The following is a 24,140-nucleotide window of genomic DNA, read 5'->3' as shown; positions in this document are numbered from 1 at the left end:
GTTCAAGCTTTATTTTATTAATGGGGAACACACCTGTATCTCTATAATAATAAAAACAGCTCTGCTGGAGTTACACAATGCCTGATGACTAGCTAGTCTCCTCTCAATACTGGTAATATAACCATTTTTCCCACAAGAAAGTACACGGATCGAAAATCTACAGAATTTTGTGTAATAAAAAAGTTCTTTTTCCCATTATGACTTTTGAAGTTATTGAATTTTACGATCACGTACTTAAAATAAAATTGTAAACAAAGTAGGCCTATACACGCCGCAATAAGGAGTTACAAACAATAAGGGCTTGCAATTACAACCCCCCCCACCTGTTGGGCAAATGTTGCCCGTGCAACTCCCACTGACCACTGCCAATTAAAGTAGGCCTACTTTCAAGCCCGAAATTCTTCGACGCTAATACGGTCATTATCTACCGATTCGTTCAGATTATCGCCCGCTCGTAGAAGTACGCACTGCAGCAACGTCTCGAAACCAAGACTGAGTGTCTCTTGGTGGCGCTTTAAATCGATCAGACGGCTCTGATTGTTCAACCCGTGTGTTGCACGTGATGAAGCAGTCTGGCAGTACGGTGCCCTGGGTACCGGTTACGGGGGGCCGGGCAGACAGTCGGGCACAGTCAGGTGACTTAACTTGCAAGTGCTTGAATGATGTTTGCTCAATAAAAAGCATCTGAAGCAAGGAGAAAGAAAAGGCTTTACAAGTAAGTATGTAGCGGTCATTTATGGTCGTGATGGTCAGCAACACGTGCAGGCCTAACGTTACTAGGCCTAACTTACAGTCCGTCTTGGGAGCCGAGACTCTGTCTCGATCTTTCCTATTTTGAGCACCATTCTTGTTCACTAGGCCTCTCACTCAAGTTTTTTAAACGTGATTAAAGTTGAAATGGACCATATTGGAAGTTATGAAGTACATGTACATGTACATATGAAGGCCTAAGGCCTATGTCCCCCTGTCATTCGCTAAACTCCATCATCATAATGTCCATTCCACCTAGTCAGCTAGTGCTAATTCTGTCTTCACGTCATCAGGAAATTCACATTAAGGGCTGAAGAAGTACAGGCCCTAATTTCATTGTGGTAGTCTTTTTTGTACTGTCTTGAACTGGTGATATGGTTACCACCTTGCCATTGGCTGGTGAGTTCTGTGTTTGCATGTCTTAGCACGCAGGAAGAACAGTGGAACACTTGAGTGCAAACTCCTGGTAGGGTCACCCAAGCTGGACAGAGCGAAGGTTAGACTAGAGGCCAGATGAAGAGTAATTGGTCCTCCAGGCTGGGGGTTAGGCAAGGGACTAACAACCCCTGACTGTTAAAATAATAACACATTACAGAAATGCCGACAAGAGAAATCCAAGAGAACCATGTCTTGGAAGAAGAGGGATCTTCATCGAGAAGACTTATGACGTCTTGTGGTGAAAGCCGGAAGTCCCCGGAAGCCACAGGACTGAGCATCTTTTCTCTTAATCCCCAAGGAGAGAGGAAAAGAGGCTGGCTGAGAAATACCTGGCAATGGCGTAATATAAAAATACCTGCAGTCAGATACCAGGAAGATGGGTCTCACACAGAAGCAGCTGGAGGGGAAAGTGCAAGACAGATACATGTATGATGTAGGACTCGGGAGGACTCTTGTGGATAGCCAATACCCCAAGGAGGGACGACAGGCATAACTAACTACATTGTAAAGTTGTCTTGAAGAAGAGCCACGGAGAATTCCTTTACAGAAAAAGTTGAATCACATCATTTCAGAAAACGTAAAGGACCTAATTCAAAACCATTAGGTGATGTGGACTGAGCTTGATCGTCATCAGCGAACTACATGCACATGTACATTTACATGTGCTTAGGTTTCAGTCAAGAGTTGATCTCGAACCAATTTCAGAAATTTTTTTGACTGGGTGAATATGCAGGGTAAAAGGCTTGTTCATACTTCAGTTGAATGCGAAAGTGAAGTAACTTTGACTTCACAAAAAAATTGCTGTGAAATTTCGTCCAAGTTGAAATGTGGTCATCTTTTGCAAATTCATAATGCAAATATCAGATCTGACATCACAATTTGCAATTGTTTTCACTTTTGTAGGGAGTATGAATCGGCCTTAAGATTTCGAATTTTTTTTGGTAACTTTTTTATGACCACTTTGAAGGAGGAAGCTTTTGGGGATTTTTACACACTTTTGGTGGAAGGGAGTGAATGTACATGTACATGTAACTAGTGCAAAACAGTTTCGTCTGCCTCATTAATTTTCAAAACAAAGCTTTTCTTCTTTTTTTTGGGGGGGGGAGTCATGGCTATATTGCCCTTTCCACCAGGTCAGTGATACAGTCACTTCTTGAGCTACATGACTAATTCCATTGATGGAATTTGATGACAGTCTTGAGGTGAGCAAATGATAAGGATTAGGCTCAGTGCTGGCCACAAAACTGCAGTAGAGAAAAATGTGCTCACATTAAACATACTTTGAAGAATTTTTTCTTTCAATGGAGTAGCTCAAGATTTCAAAAATGCTTTCTTCATGTACCAGCAGATTATTGTTTAACATCTGAGACGTCTCTACATGATTGTTTAATCTGTGGATTTTTTCCCTTAAATCATATATACATGTAGCACACACGTAAGCCGTCTGTGTGACAAGTCAAGAAGATATTGATGACAGAAACCTGTTCGTAAGTGTTGTTAATCAAGCTACCTTTTCTCCAAGTCCATGATGACTGATACCATTGGAAAAAGCATCGACCCTTTTCTGATTGTGTCAATTGTTGTTGGTGAGTTGAACTGGCTTATTATCTGTCCTAATGATATTTAAGGTTGTTCATCTTGCATGCACATTTGGATTGAAAGAAATAATATTTTGAACTGATTGAGTTGTGATGACATAATTTTGAGTTGAAATGATGGATTTTTGAAACTCGGGAAATGATTTTTTTTATCACACTTTGGTATTTATCATGAGGGAATAGGGTTAATCCTGCTACTTTGCAAGACCTTGATGTTTCTTGGAAGTTAGGAAGATGGCATCCATTGTATGGATAATGTTCTGATGGAAGTTCTGTAATCACAAAAAATGAGGATTTCTTCTGACGACGAACAGAACCCTTTGTTCAAAATTCCAAGTGTAGTGGTAAACACACACACGGGACGTGAGTGGGACCATAAGGGGGTGCAATTTTCCTAGCAACGGAGGATCCTTTGATGGGAACTGCACTTCGCTGGTTCGTGAACAGCTAAATGAATGAGACGCATGCATTGCATTTGTGTCGCTTCAAACATAACGGACACTCCGATTCTGGCATGGCTTTGTTCAACCAGTGAGGGGGATGCTTCCGCTCAAGGCGGATAGGGCAATTATATGATACAGATCTTCACTTTTTCCCTCACCAGTACATACCATACTTGTATCTTCAAATAATATACATTTATTTTCTTCACAACCAATTATCTAAAGATCTCTCCAAATGTCGCAATTTTGGGCAACATGCCTCCACCTTCCAGGAACAAACTTGACAAAAGAATTTTGACATGTGTAAGCCTTAAGTCAACATACTTGTATAGGCCTATACCTTCTGATCGTAAGTGATATTTGTGGCTCGCTGTCTCTGTGAATCTCAGTTGGTGCAGGGCTGTTGTGGCTGGTGAGAAAGTTCTTTGAAGGAGGATGGTGCTACAGCAAGGCTCGTCTGGATGGTAAGACGGTCCTCATCACCGGGGCAAACACTGGCATCGGCAAGGAGACTGCCAGAGATCTGGCCAGGAGAGGTAGGTTTTTCTTTTCATGGTGAACTACCATGCAATAATTCAAGACAGAAAATGCCAAAACATTCAAATTCCCCCAAAAGAACAATTCTTTCAACTTTCGATGCTGAAGCAGTTGTAACACAAACTGCTGACTATGATGGCATCACTATACATTGTACATGTACATGTATATGAATATTAAAATTTGCACTGATCAGCAATTCTTAATTGTAATGTCTTGTCAGTTTTAATGAGGGTAGTTCAATTCAGTTCAATAACAGATTGCTTTCCAACTGAGCTCTCATAGAAAACAACAGAGACATACAAGTAGACATGAAATTACATGTACATTGCATAGTTGTCTTATTGTTGAGTTGGTGAATTTCTTTCTTGTGGAAATACAGGGTACTGATATGCTGTAAAAGGCTCTTAGAAATGGAGACATTGTACATGGAATTCATGCTGAGATCAAACGAGACACAGAGGTTTCATTAGGTTTAGATTAAATATTCTAATCACATGTTTCCAGTAAGGGAGTGGTTTAATTTCAATGGTCTCCAACCCTGTTTTCTCCAAGTGTGGATGAGAGAGATGTTGTGTTTTTACATAGCAACAACAGTCTTTTGGTAGGAACCCACCATTTGACTATGAAGGAATCATGAACATTTGGAGCGAGACATGCTTTTGTACACATGACTCCATTTTGGTTGGAATGTAGAGTCTTGACTTTTCAGTAAGGCTTGTTCATAAGCCTGACTAAAATACTTCCCACCAACTTATTTCCTATTTTCCAGTGAGGGTGCGCTTTGACTCGAGGGGATACATGTGGGAGGATATAAGGCAGTATATTGAAAGTTTCTCCCATATCGCTGCATTCCTTTTCTTTTACATGCCAAGCTTTCTGGACTCTTTTCAGTAACATATTGTGGCCAATGCTGACAATATTTTTTTGGAAATTGGATATACCATTCTTGCACAAAGCCCATTTTGCCGAGATTGGTCCGCCAGAGGTTTCTTGTTTGTGCATTGACTTGTTCAGTGTACTTTGGTTGCTGTCAATGCACGTCGGTTGACTTGCTTTCGATTCTGGCTTAATTGTGAGATTTGGCATTCTTTCAGGAGCTCGTGTGATTCTAGCGTGCCGTGATACCGCCAAGGCCGAAGCAGCCCTTGTGGAGATCAGAGAGGAGACTAGGACCAGCAATCTGACTGTGGTCAAACTGGACTTGGCTTCTCTTGCCTCGGTGAGAGAGTGTGCCGAGAAGATCAAAGCTGAAGAGTCAAGGCTAGATATTCTCATCAATAATGCAGGTAAAGACGTGGTTTCATTTACGTGTACTCTAAAAATGAACCTTCAGATTCATTAAGTTGGTCATTCTATAAATTCAGGGTCCAAAAGTGTGACATGTTTGTGTTCCTGTTACACTTGACTTGTGTAATTTCTCACAAAAATATCACTAGAAGTGATTTTAAAGAATTTCTATTTGTTTGGTAGGTAATTTCACTCTTGGAAATTAGAGAACGTATTCTGCACTTACAAAATCAAATATCAAAGGTGATAGACACAAGAACAATTGGACCCCAAATTTACAGAATGACCCCATTGTTAATAAAAAGGACAAGATTTTGACAAAGAGAGAATCCAATAATCCAATTCTAAGACATCTACATTGTAAAAGTATATCATTAACCCTAACCCTCCTCAATCCTTCACCTGTTGGAGGATTGAGGAGGGTTAGGGTTAAAGGGTAGTTGCAATCCATTTATTTTAATACAAACCTTCAAAAGGCAGCTTTGTGTCTCAGTAATCCTTATTTTCAACTTTGTCCCACTACTTCTAAGGGTATTTTACTGTCTTTTTATGGATTTTATGCTAATGAGATTTCTTTATTCATGAACAAAACTGTGATGTCATCCCAGGAAGAAAGCCTAAAATGTTACATTGGTCTGTACACAAAAAGTCTTGCCTTTTTTCTCAGATTTTGCTGGAGTTTCTCGTTTTTGATGATTCATTGTTGTTTACACGTACGTACATAGCAATAAGTTCACGTAAGTACCAATCCCTTTCTCAGAAATATTTTCAGTTAGTAATTTCTGGGTTCACAATTTTTAATAGAAAAACGTATGCAATAAGCTACATTTATGTGTTTCCTAGATGACATCACAGCAACAGTGCCCTCAATTGTCCAGGATGGATAATTTTGAGTGTTTAAAAAGTGCACTTTCCAATATATTTAACCAAATTGAAATGGAAAAGAGTTTTTATACATTGAAGAAGAGTACAAATGTATAGAAAGATTGCATCAAGGATAAATTCATTGTTTCAACACTTTAAAAGCAACTTGACTACAAGGTCCCACGACAGAGTTTGTCATGCTTGATGCTAAAGATGTGAAGTCACAACCGTATGGACTGTAATTATCACAGTGAAGATGAACAAAATGTGAACATCCTACCTAATAATTGTGTATCAGGAAATTCAGCAGTGTGTGAAAGTAATTACCTTATGCTGGGTAAAGCTTGCTACAAATGATGGAAGTTTTCAACTTTCATGTTTATTTGAAAAGAATATGTACGCCTTCAAATATGATCCCAAAGCATATCTGAAAATCAGTGGTGCCAATAAGTTGCCCCGCCAACAGCTTTTAAAGATCATGACAAGGAGCTGTTGAAGATATCAAGCCAAAATGTTAGTCTCTACTGATTTTAGTATATCACATTTAGTTTGGGAAATTTTTCAGGCAAATCCGAGTTGGGAGGTAGTTAGATTTTGTGTGATTTGGCTCAGAAGGACCCTACGTTCTGTGATTAAAATATCACTTATGAAAACCACGAGAGGGAAATTGTCACAGTTCTTTACGCTTCTGGTTTAACTAAAGTTAATTGGTGCTACTTCTTACAGGAGTCATGATGTGCCCTGAGTGGAAGACGGAAGATGGGTTTGAGATGCAATTTGGTGTCAATCATCTGGGCCATTTCCTGCTGACCAACCTGCTGTTGGATCTCATCAAGTCCTCCACCCCTGCCCGCATCCTCAACGTCTCCTCCCTCGCTCATGAGTTTGGCAAGATGCAGTGGGACGACATTCATATGAGGACCAACTACGATCCCATCAAGGCCTACGGTCAAAGCAAGCTGGCCAACGTGCTCTTCACGTTGGAGCTCAGCAAACGTCTCAAAGGTATTGTATCAGAAATTATTCTGCTTTCCTTTGCCAACATCACCTACGCCACTTGTGTGAAGAATCTCCTAGCGCGGATGTGCCTTCCTGACATTACGTCATTTGCTCTTATGTTCTCCTAGTTGGGTGCACTTTCTCTAAATATTGGGCATTCAAGTCTTTTAAGCCCTGTGTGTAGCGCACGTTTGTCACCCTATTAGGCAGCACAAAATTTAAGTCATTGCTAGGTAAGCTGAACTTTATTATTATTGATTGGGACAAGGTTTTGAGCTAGACTGAGGAACTTGTCAGTTGGCTGTCGTCACCAAGTTTAATTGTCATTTGGGAAGTTTTCCCTGAATTTTTTGGGCTTTATATCAATTCAAGAGTACCTGTTTCTGAGATTGGGAATCGTCAACTGAATTCTTTGTGGTAAGGCAGTTTCTTATCGTTTTCAAGACTTAATTGTGATTGTTTGATAATTTCTTTCTTTTCAATTTTTTATGGGAGTGTGAGATGCCTCGCGGAGGTCCTTTATTGAGCTACATTATTTATTCAGTGCACCTCCGGAGGTCTCCCTCGAATTGGGTGGTGTCTCGAATACAGAGTGGCCCCTGGTGGAATGAAAGCCTAATCACGTGTAGTCAAGTCTGTGCCCATCAGAGCCACAGTCGTTAATTACTTCTCCTCTTTATTTGTTTTTATTTCTAGTGTTTCTTCATCGTTTAAATAAGCCATTAATACTCTAGCTTTTGTTGCTCTGAAAAATCTTGTTTCCCTGCTTGTTATTTTGTCTGTTTTGCCCTTGGACTGGGATTTCCCCGCAAATTACATTCTGCCGCTCTAGTGTAATTCGTTCAAAACTTAATACAAGCATGACTTGGTGTTGAGCACCGACAATTCTGTTTTCACAGTATGCAGGTTTCTTCTGAGCGTGCAGCTTGGTTCTACCAAGAAGATATTATATAACATGTCAAATGAAAAAAAAGAGAATTTATATAACAAGAAGTTAAGGCAGAATCCTCTGTAAGAACAAAAATTCGAATTTTAACTTTTCGAATCTTTCTCTGGCGTGTTTGTTCCTACTACTGACCTATCCCAGCGTGCAAATGTCTAACTTGCAGGCTCTCATTGGAAAACATTTGCTATATTATGGGAATGATCTATTTTATCAGCACATTTATGAGCCATATGCATATAGTTTGGTAGTCTACATGTTAAAGGACGCTCATTTACACGTTAAAGGACAATATCGAAATGTCTTTGTGCCATGTCGCCTAAGCACTCACTGTACGATGAGAAGCATCCTTAATGCCCCACGACCTTTTATGGGGGTCTGCAAGTAATCTTGGAACAGCTATGTTAAGGCTGACACCCAGCTGTTTAAATACATGTAATGGGCGTGGGGGCTGTTCGTTCTGCCCCAAAAGGGGTGGAGGACTGTTCTTTAGAAGAGCCCCTAACCCCCTCTTTTTTGGGGGGGGCTGTTCCTGAGATCTTTGCTTTGGCCAAACTACCTGTGTCAATGTATTACATGTATATTTGCCTGTTGCCAAAAGATTGTTAGTCCTGTTTTAACCCAGTTTGTTGTCCCAAATTTGCTTTGAAATCGCGTTGCAGTGCCACTCAGACTGCGCACCATCTGGCTGCCATACCCATGACGTTTTCCTGCTACTACTGACATTTCTCAAGCACCTGTTTGTAGATGTTGTTTGGCAACATTTGTGAATTAGACTAATTGAAAAACACTTTCATCAAACATGGAACAGGTGTTTATGGTCTACGATTAAGCTGCTAATTCAAATGAAATTGCTGTCTACTTTTGGAAACTCAATCCAAGCTATGAGTGGTCATGTATTTAAACAGGAAGGTGTTAGCCTGCCGACAGATGTAACAAGATTTGCTCGTAGATTGATTATTAAGCAGTTATGTATATTGATGTTATTGTTTGATGCCAAATTTTCTGTTCTGGGTAATTATTATATCAGTGTCGTAGTCCTAGGCACACCTAGCTATTTGGAACTGTTTTCAACCAGGCTCTAATAATTTCTGTCAAAAGTACAGTCGAGTTCACAGCATTTTGTTATCAACCAGAAGCTAAAATTTAAAAAAGAAAATCAGGAAGAACCAGTGGCTCATGGTATTTTTTCACTCACTGGTCTTAGTTAACAACTACATGTAATAAAGTGTGTGACGTACAACTGAATTTTAGTGCTATCTCATATAGTGGAATGTCTCACTTGAGTTGTCAATTGGATTGCCTGTCCAAGACATAGATTTTTTTGACTGGCACTTTGTAGTAAATCAAGATACTAGAATGGCTGGAATAGACTTTGAGATTTCTGTTTCTTTCAGGAGAGAGGATGTTTATATAATCAACTCTCCCTTGTTTCTTGGTTCATTTATACATGTAGCCTCAACCCTGAATTGTAACTGCATTTTTTGTTGACAATAAAATACCAGATACCAGCGTGAGTGTCTTTGCCCTGCACCCCGGTAGCGTGACTACTGAACTGACACGGCATACCAGCTATTCTCTCAACTTTCCATTTTGGGTCGTCTTTATGATCGCTGGCTCTCCCCTCGGGAGGATGGTCATGAAGACTTCCGTCCAAGGAGCCCAGACATCCATCTATTGTGCTGTGGCTGAGGAACTTGCCAACAAAACAGGCCTTTATTTCAGGTAGGTTAAGTTAGTGGGGATAATCCCCTCGTAGAGTAGAAATTAGAGATTTGTTGAAGCTGATCTTCGACTGGAATAGGTCTAAACCTTTCATACTTCAGGGGTAGCAACTCAACGTTTGTCCAACCAGGGAGGAGTTTTATTAGATGAGAGCTGAAGTAAGAAAGCATGCTGTTTGAAAGAATTGTTTAAGGTACACATTAACTGGAAAGGCAAACATCTGACTTGGTTAAATTGCACTTGTCACATTATGCAGTTTATGTACAGTGATGTGCAAAATTATTTGAACATTTGTCACTAGGTGCTTAAGTTACTTTTGATGAAACGGCAATCAATATGTAGTGAAATAAACCGGTTATCAAATGTTTTCAGAGTTAAGAACTTATTATGCAGATAACACTAGTAACCAGCTATTCTTTCACCTCTTGCTCATTATTTTGTGGGAGACTGGCTGGCAAGCTTTGGTAGTCGGCAGAAGCAACGACCTTTTGTCAACAACGTACGTAGTAGGCCTATGCATACAATTTCAAACATTAACAAAATCCCCAACATGTATTTGGCAGAAAGGGTACATGAAGCCGTCCAAATTAACCTAGAGCACAGATCACCACAGCCTGAACATGAAAGGGCAAAGAACTTGCGACCAAGCAAAGGGCACAAATAAAGACCCTTTCTGATGCTGAATGAAGCTACCAATCTATAATCATAGACATAAATTGCAGCCCAAGCTCTGTAAAACACAATTTAGACAGATTTATGGACATAAATTTATGCCAGCACCATGAGAGAGAAAAGGGAGGAAGAAGAAACTTCAGTCTTGAAGAGTATGTCTTGGAGACCAGAGAAAAAGCTCAAGGGAGCTTTGAGATGACATCAGTAGCATGCTGACTGATGGTGTTACGGTTTCTTTATCAACTGTGCATCGGAGATTGATAGAAAAAAGGACTTGCTGACAGAGTAGCAGCTAAGAAACCATCATTGAGGGAGAACGATAGAGTGAAGTGCCTGAATTTTGCAAAGGAATGCAAGCACTGGACAAAGGAGTGTCGGTCCAACGTCTTACAGACTAATGAATCTAAGTTTGCCTACGCACAATGTCAAGTGTTACAGTGATTTTGCACATGTACACGTATCCAAGCACTGATGTTGAAAATGAAAAACAATGGATAGACATACTGTTCTGGTTGCCATTTCATCGCAGGGAACTAAAATACATGTACATGTACATTGTACCTAAAAACATGCCGTGTTGAAATGATTTTGCACTGTACTATACATCTCAGGTTTAAATCCTCAATTCAATCTTAGTTCAACCAGTTCAGTCCTAGCTGTAGCCTGATGTTTAGTCTGATGACTCGGTTCAGCTGCATAGTGGGTAGATTTTTCAGACCTAGGGAAATACGTGAGTAGCCCGACCGTGGATTTAATCAGGTATCTTGTTTGGCAACTTCCATTATGGGCAGGTTCAAGGAGCTGTTGAGCAGACCACCAGCTCTGGCTTTGCCGTTTTCCCCTTATGAATGAAGTGTACTTTTTGTGTTCAGTGATCCAATTGAGCATGTCGACGTCATGTGGTGTGATATTTTGGGCTGATGTTTTTAGCGTAATTGTTTTTGTTAACTTGGCAGTGATTGTGCTGCCAAGAGTCCCAGTAAGCTGGCTGTGGATGAAGAGTCAGCACGTCGACTATGGGAACTCAGCGCTGAGATGGTCAATCTGGAGAAGAAAGTGGAGTAATTCGAGTGAAGTGACCAAAGGTTCCAGCTGTTGGTCTTCAGAGTCACCATGTGGCAAAATATTTACGAATGTTGCAATAAGCGTGAGCAATTGGTGAGAAAAAAATGTTAAAAAAAATATCAGTAGGGCCTGCACAATGCACAGATAACATTTTCTGTGCCTACCTGGTACTTTTTAAAGTGGTACTTTTTAGCAGGGTGTACACTGTACGTCTTCAAGATCAGCCGATGGCACAAAACCAAGTTACTCGCAGAGCGCACAGTTGCCTAAAGATAATGCACACTTTGTGAGCAGCGCACATATGTATAAGTGTGACAGTATATGATGAGCCATTGAACCTCTTCCATGTTGTTGTCATGAAGCTTATTTATGACCTGATCAAGTAAATTGAATCTATGGTCAAATTTTGTATGTGAAGAAACGTCCTAGAGTAAAATGAAATTTTTTTTCTTCATTTTTCGACTTCCAGTACTTATGATCCGAAGGTTGTTTCAAAGTTTGGAACTTCATAGAGATGAAGTCTACCGTGGTTTACCTTTCAAAGGGATGGAATCGAACAACTTGGCCTGGGTCGGAAAACAGCTCATTTCACTCGATCGCGTCATATTTACATGTTGAATCGAATCTAGAGCTTCAAAACTGTCGTGTAAACATTGTTGAAAATGATCATGACATAACATTTTCAGGGAAGGTATCTTTGAGGTACACGTACTGTGTGTCCTTTGTATGCATGTACTTCATATTTAATATAATCCGCTCCAAGCAGAACGACACATGGCGATTTTTTTATGTACCGCATATCGGTGCGTTTGCTGCGGAGCACGCCCAGTACACGCAATTAATTTATTCTAGCATGTATGGTCTTTGCGTAGGTGCAGAACGCGTGCAAGAACCCGCTTGTAGCCACCTGTCTTTCTTTCGCCGATTGGGGATGCACTTCAGCTCGGGGCAGATTATTTCGACGTCTCAGCGCTTGCATTTGTAGTGATTCAATATAGCACAGTTTCCCAACAGTCACTGCCATAGGCTCCTCAGGTGGCAGCATGTAAATGCTTAGCAATTCAGAATATCGATTATATGGTGGCCTTTCATTTGGCTGGTTTTGTCATATCAACTGACATGGTGACTGTTGTGTGACCACTGTAATAAATTGCTCCTAAATTACCTGGAACCAGTGTGTTCATTTACACAGTTTCCTTGCTTATGGTTTCAATTGAGTAGAATAGATCACAACCTAATCACTGGAACTGGAACTTTTGGGGGGGAAACCGGCCCCTTTACGCCGGTCGACATGTTTTTGCCAAAGCCTCGTGTACAGCTTTCTCATGCCCAGAAACACTTGACTGGTTGAAATGGACTGCAAGCCACAGGAATCCCTTGGTTCAGGGCGCCGTTGTACAGCTCCTCTGCTTCCTGTTGTGGGCGCTGGAAAATACCAAACGTTTTCCCCTACCCTTTACGAGACATGCATACCAATCTTGCAGTCAGTTCCAGCTGTCAACAGTGTGCTCCTTTGTACATGTATACTTGAAACGCAACTATGAATGATGTCCAGTAGTTTTCACATTGTGAAGGAAACTCTAAATACGTACAGAGTTGTGTCTCGGAGAAATCTGTAGCATGGACTGGGTAAAGATTTGACATTGGGAACTTTTGTCAGATATTGAAGCTAATTATGACAGATTATTCTGTTTGTTTTTTGTTTGATCACCGACAAATATTTGCATGACTTTGTTTAATGACACCTCTTAATTTCGAACGTATTTATTCCTGTACTGATATGCACGAATTTTAATTATTTAGTTTAAATATTGATTTATTTTTTGTGTTGTAGCTTTTTGCAACAGTACACGTCCTTTTCAAATCCCTTGAATTGCCCATAAGCTTATTCAACGAGTAAGTTATTTTGTAACGCTTCGTTTGACTAATCTTCTCTCGTAACTAATGGTTGCTCCGCACTTTGTGATGTATTTCCCGTTGAAAGAAACATCCCCTGTGTAGCATCCCCTTTCATGATATTTGATAATGTTAATGTACAGTCGTTAATTTAAATTCGTATCGAGGGAAAACACGTAGCATAAATGTATTTTGTGTTAGCCGTGCCTCGCTAGACACAATTACATGGAGCCATAATCTAGAATCCTCCAAATTCTACATATGGCAAGGCAAGGGTTATTAGGAGGCAGAGGTTCCTCCTTGACAAGTATTTGCTTACAATAGAAAAGGATGATTGCCCGTCTGGTTTCAATAATTATGCATTTTCTAGCACTGTTGATAAGATAGGGACTATGATTTTTAGATTGAATTTTAAAATTTTTTGTTACAGAAACCTTAATTGTTAAAGTATTTTGATTTATCCTCGAGTGATCACGTAACCGTAATGATAATAGTATCACGTAAATGGTAGCAAGCATTTTTCTCTGAATATTATATTCTTTTGTTTGAGTTGTGAATTTGAAATGAGTTGAAGGTTTTGTGAGCCGGCAATTAATGCCTTTTGTTTTGACATCCCTCCTTTATAACGACGAAATAGGCTTACAATTCCATAAAAGGCACTTTCAGTTTTAATGATGCGTCTCGGCGTTGAATTCTTTTTTTCATGGCATTTTTAGGTTTCTTTGTAACAAAAAAACTCAAAAACACTGCTGGTTCTGCGTTCTGTACAGCAATGAGTGAAATACTCAATCTGTCTTGCATGCATCGAGCATACCTGCTGCAATGAAGACAAAAATGGAAGAACTTATGTAAGACAAATTAAGATGAATATTCTATAAATCTGGCTTATGTGAAACAAAATAACGGTTAAAAAGTGTCTTTAGTTTTCGCGAATGGAATTTTCATCCCCTCCTTTCTGGGAAGTAATCTTTGTGGTGAAATTCCTTTAAGCTGGAAGGAGAAAAGAGAGTTTGCAAGGTCAGATGGCGCACCACGGTAACTGTTCATTTTTATATAACACTTCTTGTTAAAGGTCACAGATTTACGTTTTATTGGCGAGCTGCGAAGCAAGTACGAGCCTATGAGCTGCCTTCTGTCCGTCCGCCCAGCAGTCCTCAAATGTTAAAGTTTTTCCTTGCAGGTCCATAGGTGTTAAAGTGTGCCACTGAGTGTTTGTTTGCTTCCTCTTGGAATTCCATCAGTATTTAAATAGTCTCATATGGCATTAATGCTTAGAAACTTATGAATTTAATGAAAAAATTGTAAAAGTTGAAGTTAACGTTTTGAGTTGTATTGTGTATTTACCCTGTAGTACACACAGTACATATGTACCTGTGTATTGAGCACTCCTGTTATGTACATGTATGTACGTATTGACAGTGTTTAGACACATACAAATGTACATGTACTGTACGTAGGAAAAATGTAAGGGGTGGGGGGGGACTCCAAGTGACAGATAGGGATGTTTGTGCGGGGGGGGGTTACCTGAAGGAGGAGGATTATGGGAACAAGGTACATGTATGAAAAAGTTGATGAAATGTGGTTGACGTAATGGTTGGGCTTGATTACTGGGATGATGGGACAGCTAGAGTAAGAAGTGAAGGGAATGATGGGGAGGGGGCAGAGTAGGAGATGAATAGGATGATGGGGAGGGGGCGGAGTAGGAAATGGATGGGATGATGGGGAGGGGGTGGAGTAGGAGATGGATAGGATGATGGGGAGGGGGTGGAGTAGGAGATGGATGGGATGATGGGGAGGGGGTGGAGTAGGAGATGGATAGGATGATGGGGAGGGGGCAGAGTAGGAGATGGATGGGATGATGGGAGGGGGCAGAGTAGGAGATGGATAGGATGATGGGGAGGGGGCAGAGTAGGAGATGGATAGGATGATGGGGAGGGGGCGGAGTAGGAGATGGATAGGATGATGGGGAGGGGGAAGAGTAGGAGATGGATAGGATGATGGGGAGGGGGCGGAGTAGGAGATGGATAGGATGATGGGGAAGGGGCAGAGTAGGAGATGGAGGGGATGATGGGGAGGGGGCGGAGTAGGAGATGGATAGGATGATGGGGAAGGGGCAGAGTAGGAGATGGATAGGATGATGGGGAGGGGGCGGAGTAGGAGATGGATAGGATGATGGGGAGGGGGTGGAGTAGAAGATGGATGGGATGATGGGGAGGGGGCGGAGTAAGAGATGGATAGGATGATGGGGAGGGGGCAGAGTAGGAGATGGATAGGATGATGGGAAGGGGGCAGAGGAGGAGATGGATATGATGATGGGGAAGGGGTGGAGTAGGAAATGGATAGGATGATGGGGAGGGGGCGGAGTAAGAGATGGATAGGATGATGGGGAGGGGGCAGAGTAGGAGATGGATAGGATGATGGGGAGGGGCGGCGTAGGAGGTGAATAGGATGATGGGGAAGGGGCAGAGTAGGAGATGGATAGGATGATGGGGAGAGGGTGGAGTAGGAGATGGATAGGATGATGGGGAGGGGGCGGAGTAGGAGATGGATAGGATGATGGGGAGGGGGCAGAGTAGGAGATGGATAGGATGATGGGGAGGGGGCAGAGTAGGAGATGGATAGGATGACGGGGAGGGGGCGGAGTAAGAGATGGATAGGATGATGGGGAGGGGGCGGAGTAAGAGATGGATAGGATGATGGGGAGGGGGTGGAGTAGGAAATGGATAGGATGATGGGGAGTGGGCAGAGTAGGAGATGGATAGGATGACGGGGAGGGGGTGGAGTAAGAGATGGATAGGATGATGGGGAGGGGGTGGAGTAGGAAATGGATAGGATGATGGGGAGTGGGCAGAGTAGGAGATGGATAGGATGATGGGGAGGGGTCCAGAGTAGGAAATGGATAGGATGATGGGGAGGGGACAAGTAGGAGATGGATAGGATGATAGGGAGGGTGGAGTAAGAGATGAATAGGATGGTGGAGGATATGGATGGAAAGATAAGGTAGATGTGGGATTGGAGATAGATAGGATTAGGGAGTGGCGTCATATATTATATATATATATATATATATAATATATTATATATGGGGTGATGGTATGTGGATGATGGGGGTAGAATTGTGAGGGATAGGATGATGGGGTTGGATACAAAGTACAGATCTGGACTTAAGAGGAATTTTAATTATGCACCATCCATCAAACTTACAAATGCACTGCTTACACCAAACCAAACCCCGAGGAAAGGGGTTAATATGCCCAAACCATGAGATATGATTATAATGTATAAGGATCTCCGAAAATTAGAAGCAGTATTCTTTCTAATGATACCTTGATGGTATCCCTCCTGTCATACATGACTGAACAGCATTGTCTTGAAAATGGAGCATCCGAACTGAGTTGCAACACTTTGGATAAACCAGTGAATGAGGTTGTTCTCAGTCATGCTTGTCCTGGTTGAAAGTGACAACAAAAGGACATGTTAATGTGGGAAGATTGCCTTTTGTCACTTTAAGTTATGCAATAAGCTGGTTTAAATGTGTTCAGTTGCCCGAGGTAGGCTAGTCCAGTGTTGAAAAGTGTTCGAAGCAGGTTAGCAAGTCTGCAACATGGTGCAACTTAGCAAAGAGTGTTTGTCGTGAGGAAATTTCTTGAAAACGAGCTTTCAAGCCACCCAAGTTGCATTTAGGGAAGCCTTCCCTTATAGGGATCCACCAGCAAAGTCGACAGTCTGGGAAAATGCGCGCAAATACCGAGAACATGGGACAATTACAAGCCTTAATTTGAATAAGGGACATTGGGGCAGGAGGCGCACAGAGCGAACTCCTGAAAATGTTTCTGCGGTTCGACAGCAACTTGCTGTGAATTTCATAATGTGTAAATAATCGGTGTGCCCCTGCTATCTTATCCAGGACAAGCATGACAGAGGACAACCTCATTTATCCAAAGTGTTACAACTGAGTTCGGATGCCCATTTTCAAGACAATGGTGTTCAGTCATGTATGACAGGAGGGATACCATCAAGGTATCATTAGAAAGAACACTGCTTCTACTTTTCAGAGATCCTTATACATTATAATCATATCTCACGGTTTGGGCATATTAAACCCTTTTCTCAGGGTTTGTTTTTTTCTGGGACACCCTGTATAATCATCCGGGTCTAATCTGACTGACTGAACCCACACACTATAGGCATTCCTCTCTCTTGTAAAGAAATACGAAGCTTTTGTACCTGTATCTCCCTTGCTGGTGGTCTTTGTTTATTTACTTTTAAACCAAATCGCATTTCAACACAGTCTGCACACAGCACTAACTCCTTGGTTTTTCTCCTGGAGTACAATGGATTTTGTTGCTAAGGTCGATAAAATATCTTGTACATCTGTCAATCAATCTTGTAACAAATTTTGATGAAGCTTGGTTAGTATTTTCTTGTTTAAATTAGTAACCATATTTGTATAACTTGGATGTCTCTTTCCTTCCAGTTATTACAGTAAAGACATTCAAATTCATAACAAGCAACGAGCCATGGCGGCCTTGCCGTTCTAGTTTTTCAATTTAAGGACCAGTACAAATCCTTGTCAACTTTGACATAAAATCTGATGTTTCCCTCACCAAACTGTGGTGTACATCACATCCTCTGGTTCAGATTGGTACCTCATGGTTTACACCAGCAGCACGCCACACAAATGACGAATATTCTATAGCACCATAAGTGCACCACACTCACTTTGAAACTTTAAGTGAACTGTGAAGTGCACCGAAACTACACCAGCAACACTCAGTCCTATTTATCACTTGCAGAGGACCCAGAAATACAAAACACACAAATGTAACGTAAACATTTTCCTCTACAGTACACCAGAAGTGCGCCTCATACACTCTTATGTTTTCCTTTTCCAGCACTACACCACGTTCTTTAGCTCCAAAATCGTTTATAGTCTCGGAGGAGATTACATTATCGGGGTATGCTACCCAGGCTTCACCCAGTGGGCACTCAAGCTACATACTGCAAGGGCTCTGCACAGCTGACTTTGCATAACCTATTTCCTGTGTGGCATTTGAATCTGAATCCGGGGACAGACGGTTGTGCCAGGATGGGCCACATATGCATTCAGAAAAAGAAAAAAGCTGTGATAAAAATGTAGCAAAAGAGTCCTATCCTGACAAAGCACTTGATAGTATGTATGGAAACAGTGCACTTAGTCTATAATACTACTAACTGGGAATTGGTTTACCAGTTGGAAATGCTTTTTACAGTAATTGTGTTATTCATGATAGAATATTTTTACGAGAATCCTTCAGCACCACCCGACCAACTGCGTGTGTCAAGCAAGCAAATCGGAAAACTAACCGCAACAGGAGCCCATAATTCTAAGTATTTCTGCTGTGCGCAAATTAAGCATATGGAATGTTAGATTGTGCAAATTTAGCTCATTCAATATTAGAAAAAAAGAGCATCTGTTGTGAAAATTAAATTCTATACAAAGGCACATTCAAAGATTAATATTCAAGAACTGAGGCAATTTAAAAGATATAAACATTTATGTCATTGTTCTCGAACAATATTTTTGTGATCGAGCGCCAAACCCACAGCTGAACTGCGCAAGGAACTAATTTTGCTTTTGCGAAATTCTCAATATGCGTAATGCAACCGGGTAATGAGGCGTCATGTTTTGCCCTGTAACCGGATGAATACTTTCCTGCACAAAACTGCTGCGTTCAGACCGCCAGATTTCCAGAGTCGACGTCAACAGTGAAAGGTACGTTTTGTCCTCCAAATTCCGTCCGACCGACGGACATTTTCAAAATAAAAATCATTCTGTACTTAAAAATTTACCCTTTCCCAATTACGCAAGGTATGAAGGCGCTGTCTTTTTCTTGGAAAGTTTTGTGCATGGGTACCAAATGTAAAGTTGTCCCAACTATGAATTTTAGCTTCTTGACATTTTACTGAAGGCTACTACACTTTGTAAGAAATTAGTGTTGGATATGAGTCAAATTACAAGTTTGAGAGATATTGGAGATCTTCAGCTGAAGTCATTTGAATCGTAAACGAGTATCATTCAAGTGGAAGCCCGGAAATGGAAGTGACAGCTATTTACAACTATGATTTAAAGAGATTTAGAAATTGCCCCATTCCTTCCTCTTATTATGTCTATAAATGTTCCCGAGGATTCCAAGATGCCATTCCATATTAATATTTATAGCCAAATTCTGAGATGTCAAACTACGTGGGATGTATCAGTGCTCCTCTTTACCAATATCTACAGATTTTGTTTCCTTTTCTTATGACGACAGCTAGGTGGACCGTTTGAAGTCAACGAAGTGATATATCCACGATGGGTCTATTTCAATGGCTTGGAGATATTTTAAGCTCAGCATGTCGCAGGAAACCTGTGCGGCGGGAAATGTGTTCGACACCTCTGGATCGATGCCTGGGTGCAGTTGACTTAACAATGATCGGCGTTGGAACTATGGTCGGCTCCGGCGTTTTTCTTCTACCGGGACAGATTGCAGGAGTGGTAGCAGGCCCTATTTCTCTTCTGGTTTTCTTCGTTTCTGGACTAGTTGCTTTGTTGGCTGGGCTTTGCTGCGCAGAGTGCGCTTTGCAGATTCCTGAAACAGGCGCGTCTTATGCATTTGTGTACCCAACACTTGGAGAAATGGTCGCTTTCTTAATTGGTTGGAGTAGTGTGGCAGCGCGAATTCTGGGCCTGGCTTTAATAGCACAAGTCTGGAGTGGCTATTTAGACAAGTCCATTGGAGGCTACATACATAATGCCACTATCGAGTTTGTTCTTGGGGGTAAGGAGTGGGATGCCCCTCTTCTTGGCAGCTATCCCGATTTTGTCGCTGGATTAGTGATTCTCGCGTGTAGTGCCGTTGTATCATTCGGCACGAGTATATTCTCCAAGGTTAACAACTTGTTCACAATGTCCACTGTCTCAACTCTGATTTTGGTTTTTGTTGTGGCAATGACTCACGCAGATTTCTCTCACTTCGTAGAGCATGGTTTTGTTCCTCAGGGGGTTGGACTTGATGAGGTTGTAACAGGTTTAATAGCCGCTTATTTAGGCTATGCTGGCTTTGAAACCATTGCACTGAGCGCTGAGGAAGTGAAGGATCAAACGAAGGATCTCTTGATGGGGCTGTTGGCTGCATTTGCTATTAGCATGCTGGTATATTTGGCTGGATCCCTCTCAATCACTGTATTAACGGAATACAGCAACATCGATCTCAAAACTCCCTTTGAAGCGATGTTTGACGAACTTGATGGTTTACGTTGGATTAAGTACATTGTAGCCACGGGCGCGTTATGCAGCATAACTGGTGGAGCTCTAAACCTATCTTATGGTTTAACCCGCTTCATTTATCCAATGTCAAGAGACGGCCTTCTGCCCGCCATGCTTTCCAAGACCCACGAGAAGACCAAGACGCCCTTGGTAGCTACCTTTCTTGGGGCGTTTCTTTCCATCGTTTTTGGTGTGCTTGTTGATATCAGGATTTTAGTGCAAGTGCTGTCTATGTTTTATACCCTGGAGACCGTCGGTGTTATACTTGCGGTCGTCATTCTGCGTTACAAACCCACGATACAAAGTGGATACATGGAAGTGGGTGGCAGAGATGAAGGCTATGCCACTGAAAGTTCGTGTGTACTACAAGTAAATCGACACCAGAATAGCCTAGAACTGGACGGTTCGCCAGAGCAACCGCAGGAAATCCATGCTGGTGATGTCAACGCTCCCAGAGATCCCTCGACACGTCCGTCTTTGGCGAGGAAGGCCTCAACCGACTTCATTCAATGGATCAGAGAGCATCCAACCAGATCTGTGATCCTGTCTCTGTTCTTGCATATCGCTTTTGAGTTCCTTTTTGTAGGATTGCTAACCTTCAATCTGGAGGACCTCTTGGGACCCCGTGACCCTTCTTTAATATTTGGGATACTCATCAGTGGTTCCCTGTCTCTCATCGCATGCTGCCCCCTGTTGCTTCTACCTCAATACAAAGAAAATCTCATATTCAAGGTAAGATAATCCAAGGGCCGATTCAGAACCTATTTATCGGGGTAGGGGACTTTTGTTCAGGAGATCAAATTTTTGGAATTTTCTTACGTATAGCCTTTCATTTATTGTTTAAACAGTTTTGGAAGGAAGGGAAATAAATTAGTTTCCCCAAATCTCAATAAGAGTTTCAAAATCTGAGAGAACTTGCCCTCCTTTTTTGGGGGGGGGGGGGGGGGTTGTCCCCTTGCCCTTCCCCAGATCAGTCCTTGGGGTAATCTTAATATTCAAGCCTTTAGTTAATATATCTTACACTGTGAAATCATTCGCTGTTTACCATAACGTTTCTGTTGTGACCGACCGTTTTTTAGAGGGAAATGAAGCGTGGTAGAGCTGTGTAAAATACATAATTTTTATGTTTGAAACCAGCTGTAGGCCTAGGAATGATAATGGACCCCATCGAAAGGTCAAGCGTTTAAAATGAGTCAGAAATTCCAGTTTCCAGCAATGCTGTTAATCACTTCTACCTTTTGTTTTGTGGAATACCACTCTATAACAACGTGTGTGTGTCCTGTGCGCACTTGCAAATTGGCGCGTGATACGTGATGTGCAGGCTAGAGTTCAGAAAATTGATGAGTCAAACTTTTAAATGAAACCACGAAAGTGTTTAAATCAGTTGGTACTTAATCATCTGTTCAATACTGGATACGTGACGGGTTTGCGAGTACACACGCAATAGGAACCCGGGAAACTCGAGGTATTTATGTGTAACTTCAATAAGTGGGAGCATTGCTCAAGTTTATCCCTCACCACTGCAGTTTTCTTGAAGGGGTTGCGTAAAATCACATAAACTAAACTCAACACTGTGACGCGACAGAGGGCACTAGGCAAAGGTGCTGAAAAGAACAACTGAGGATTTTCAGTCGAGTGATTTTTGACAGTCTGCATTCAACTTTTATTGTATTTATTTAAATTACCTGTATTTATTTAAAAATCTTCAGACAGGATACACAATAAGCTCCAAGGCTATTTTACATCATGGTCCTGTGCAGGCGCTTTTTACATATACGTTTTTTTGGTGCGTTGTCTACACGATGCGTTCATGAATTTCACTTTCACGGACCAAAAAGATGACTACATAAACATAACACGTGTTTGTTGCGTTCAAAGTCACCCCAGGAGCGATTTTGACAGATACGCAACGCTTAGCGCAAGTGTTGACAAGCACATGGAAAGGCACCTTACCAAAGATGTGCGCGGAAACACTCCACACTGCAAAGTTTATCTCTGAAGAAGCCTCGTGACCGACGAGATGAACTGCATTCCAACTACTTCAGACAGATTCTTGTAGAGTGGAACGATTTCCGAGTCTTAGTGTGGAATCAGATCTGGCAGATCAATCGTAATTGTTTTCTCTTTGACGCGCAGCCAGCCCCAGAAAAAATACAGAAAGAAGCCTTTCATTTGGTCCGTAGGAATTGACATTTCAAGATTCCAGAGAAAATAATTGGCTGTCCCTATCCTCCTGAAGTTAATCAAGACGTTCCAAGGAATATCCACGGGAAAAGGAACCGTTGATCTCTTTGGTGAACTCTCTGAGTGGGGTGTGTGTTGTTTCTGTTCTCCATCTTCTTCTCTTTTCCGACCCATGTTTGGGAACCTGTAACTAAGGATTGTTCTTGCGCTCTGACGGATGTTTAGTCACTTTCACCCGACTAAGAGCAAAACCCAAGACTAGGAACTCACCATAAGGATCCTCCTTTATGGTGATGATGCTGTTCCCCACTTAGCAGCGGTATCTTACTCAGCAGCTAGACTCAAAAGTCTGGTGGATAGGTTTGCCATTGATTTAAGGACCATGGACTCCCAATAATTATTAAGAAAACTTCCATCATGGTGACCAACTCAACAATCCTCAACCATCTATTGTAAAACCATGCCTTTAAGGCAGTTGACGATTTCAAATACCTGCACGGATTGACCACTAATGGCACCGTATCTGTAGACGAGGAAAAATCAATACAATTGGGGAAGCGTCAACAACTAAGCCAGAGACTGTGGGGAAACTAACATGCTTAGCAGCAAAAAACGTAGGGTTTACCAAGGCCGTGCTCGTACCCCCTGTATGTCAGTGAGACCTTGACAACCTAAACACGAAACACGAACGACAGCAGCTTATCAATACTTACCATCTCAACTGTCCTTGCTGTTTGCTTGGAATCTCATGACCAGCAAAAACAAATCACACATAAGGAGGCTCTATCTGGCACACCCACCATACATGCTATTCTCTGCCAGAGACATCTTCTATTGCTTGGCCATAATTTTGAGTCGAATTGGCGGCTTTCCCATTCCTAAGGCTCTCCTATATTGTGAACTTGCTACCGGAACTAGATGCATCAGTTTGCCTAATCCGCATTTCAGGTTTAATCTCCCCTGCACCCTTGGAATCGATAGCAAGCAAAAGTCCTCAATGACGCAGTCCTTTCAATGAAGGCATTCTTCAATGCGAGATAAAAATCAATCCAAAAAAGGAGATCTAGAAGTAGGAACAGCACGTATATTAGACAGCCAAACACTTTTGTCTGAGTACAACAGAGATCGCCACTCAAATATTTGGTCTTGTCAGTCACTGCTGAGGTGTTATAAACAACATTATCAGATGACTTCACCAAAATGTGTTACAGTAACCATAGAGGGAGGACACAGACGAAGTTGCAACTCTGGTACTTCAAAGTGTCCAATGATCGTCACCACCGAGTCAGACTTTCCAAAAATGTCTGATTACTGCCAGTATCTTAGCCTTACAAGCGGTGCCAGTAATATCCTACAAATACTTCCTGTGTTTCGCTTGCAATTAAATACAAATTATTGCTGAAACCGGAAAATAAAGAGAGAAGAATGCCTGATGTTAGGCCTACACC

General features: G+C 41.6%; 2 protein-coding genes across 3 annotated transcripts; both read left to right on the top strand.

The window, feature by feature from the left end:
- Positions 1–536: 536 nt before the first annotated feature.
- Positions 537–13,892, top strand: LOC110976160 (retinol dehydrogenase 12-like). Of its 2 annotated transcripts, XR_015425809.1 has the most exons (8): positions 537–715; positions 2,617–2,774; positions 3,619–3,765; positions 4,864–5,055; positions 6,647–6,925; positions 9,368–9,587; positions 11,216–11,417; positions 12,197–13,892. XR_015425809.1 is itself a non-coding variant. In XM_022229221.2 (7 exons), the coding sequence occupies exons 2-7, from the start codon at positions 2,714–2,716 to the stop codon at positions 11,322–11,324; spliced, it is 1,008 nt and encodes a 335-aa protein (XP_022084913.1). In that variant the 5' UTR covers positions 537–715; positions 2,617–2,713; the 3' UTR covers positions 11,325–13,892. The 2 variants fall into 2 exon arrangements, 1 of the variants encoding a protein (XP_022084913.1); XM_022229221.2 differs by having other exon boundaries at positions 11,216–13,892.
- Positions 13,893–17,259: 3,367 nt separating this feature from the next.
- LOC147798690 (uncharacterized) lies at positions 17,260–21,249 on the top strand. The gene is made up of 2 exons (XM_087139280.1): positions 17,260–18,975; positions 19,514–21,249. Exon 2 carries the CDS (start codon positions 19,555–19,557, stop codon positions 21,247–21,249), a length of 1,695 nt encoding a protein of 564 aa, XP_086995406.1. The 5' UTR covers positions 17,260–18,975; positions 19,514–19,554.
- The last annotated feature ends 2,891 nt before the right edge of the window (positions 21,250–24,140 follow it).

The sequence above is a fragment of the Acanthaster planci genome, linkage group LG07 (assembly GCF_054643075.1).
Source record: "Acanthaster planci isolate LZ-2023a linkage group LG07, COTS_SCS, whole genome shotgun sequence".
Taxonomy (NCBI): domain Eukaryota; kingdom Metazoa; phylum Echinodermata; class Asteroidea; order Valvatida; family Acanthasteridae; genus Acanthaster; species Acanthaster planci.
Note: the sequence above shows the minus strand (reverse complement) of the source record. Positions and strands in the feature narration are given on the sequence as shown.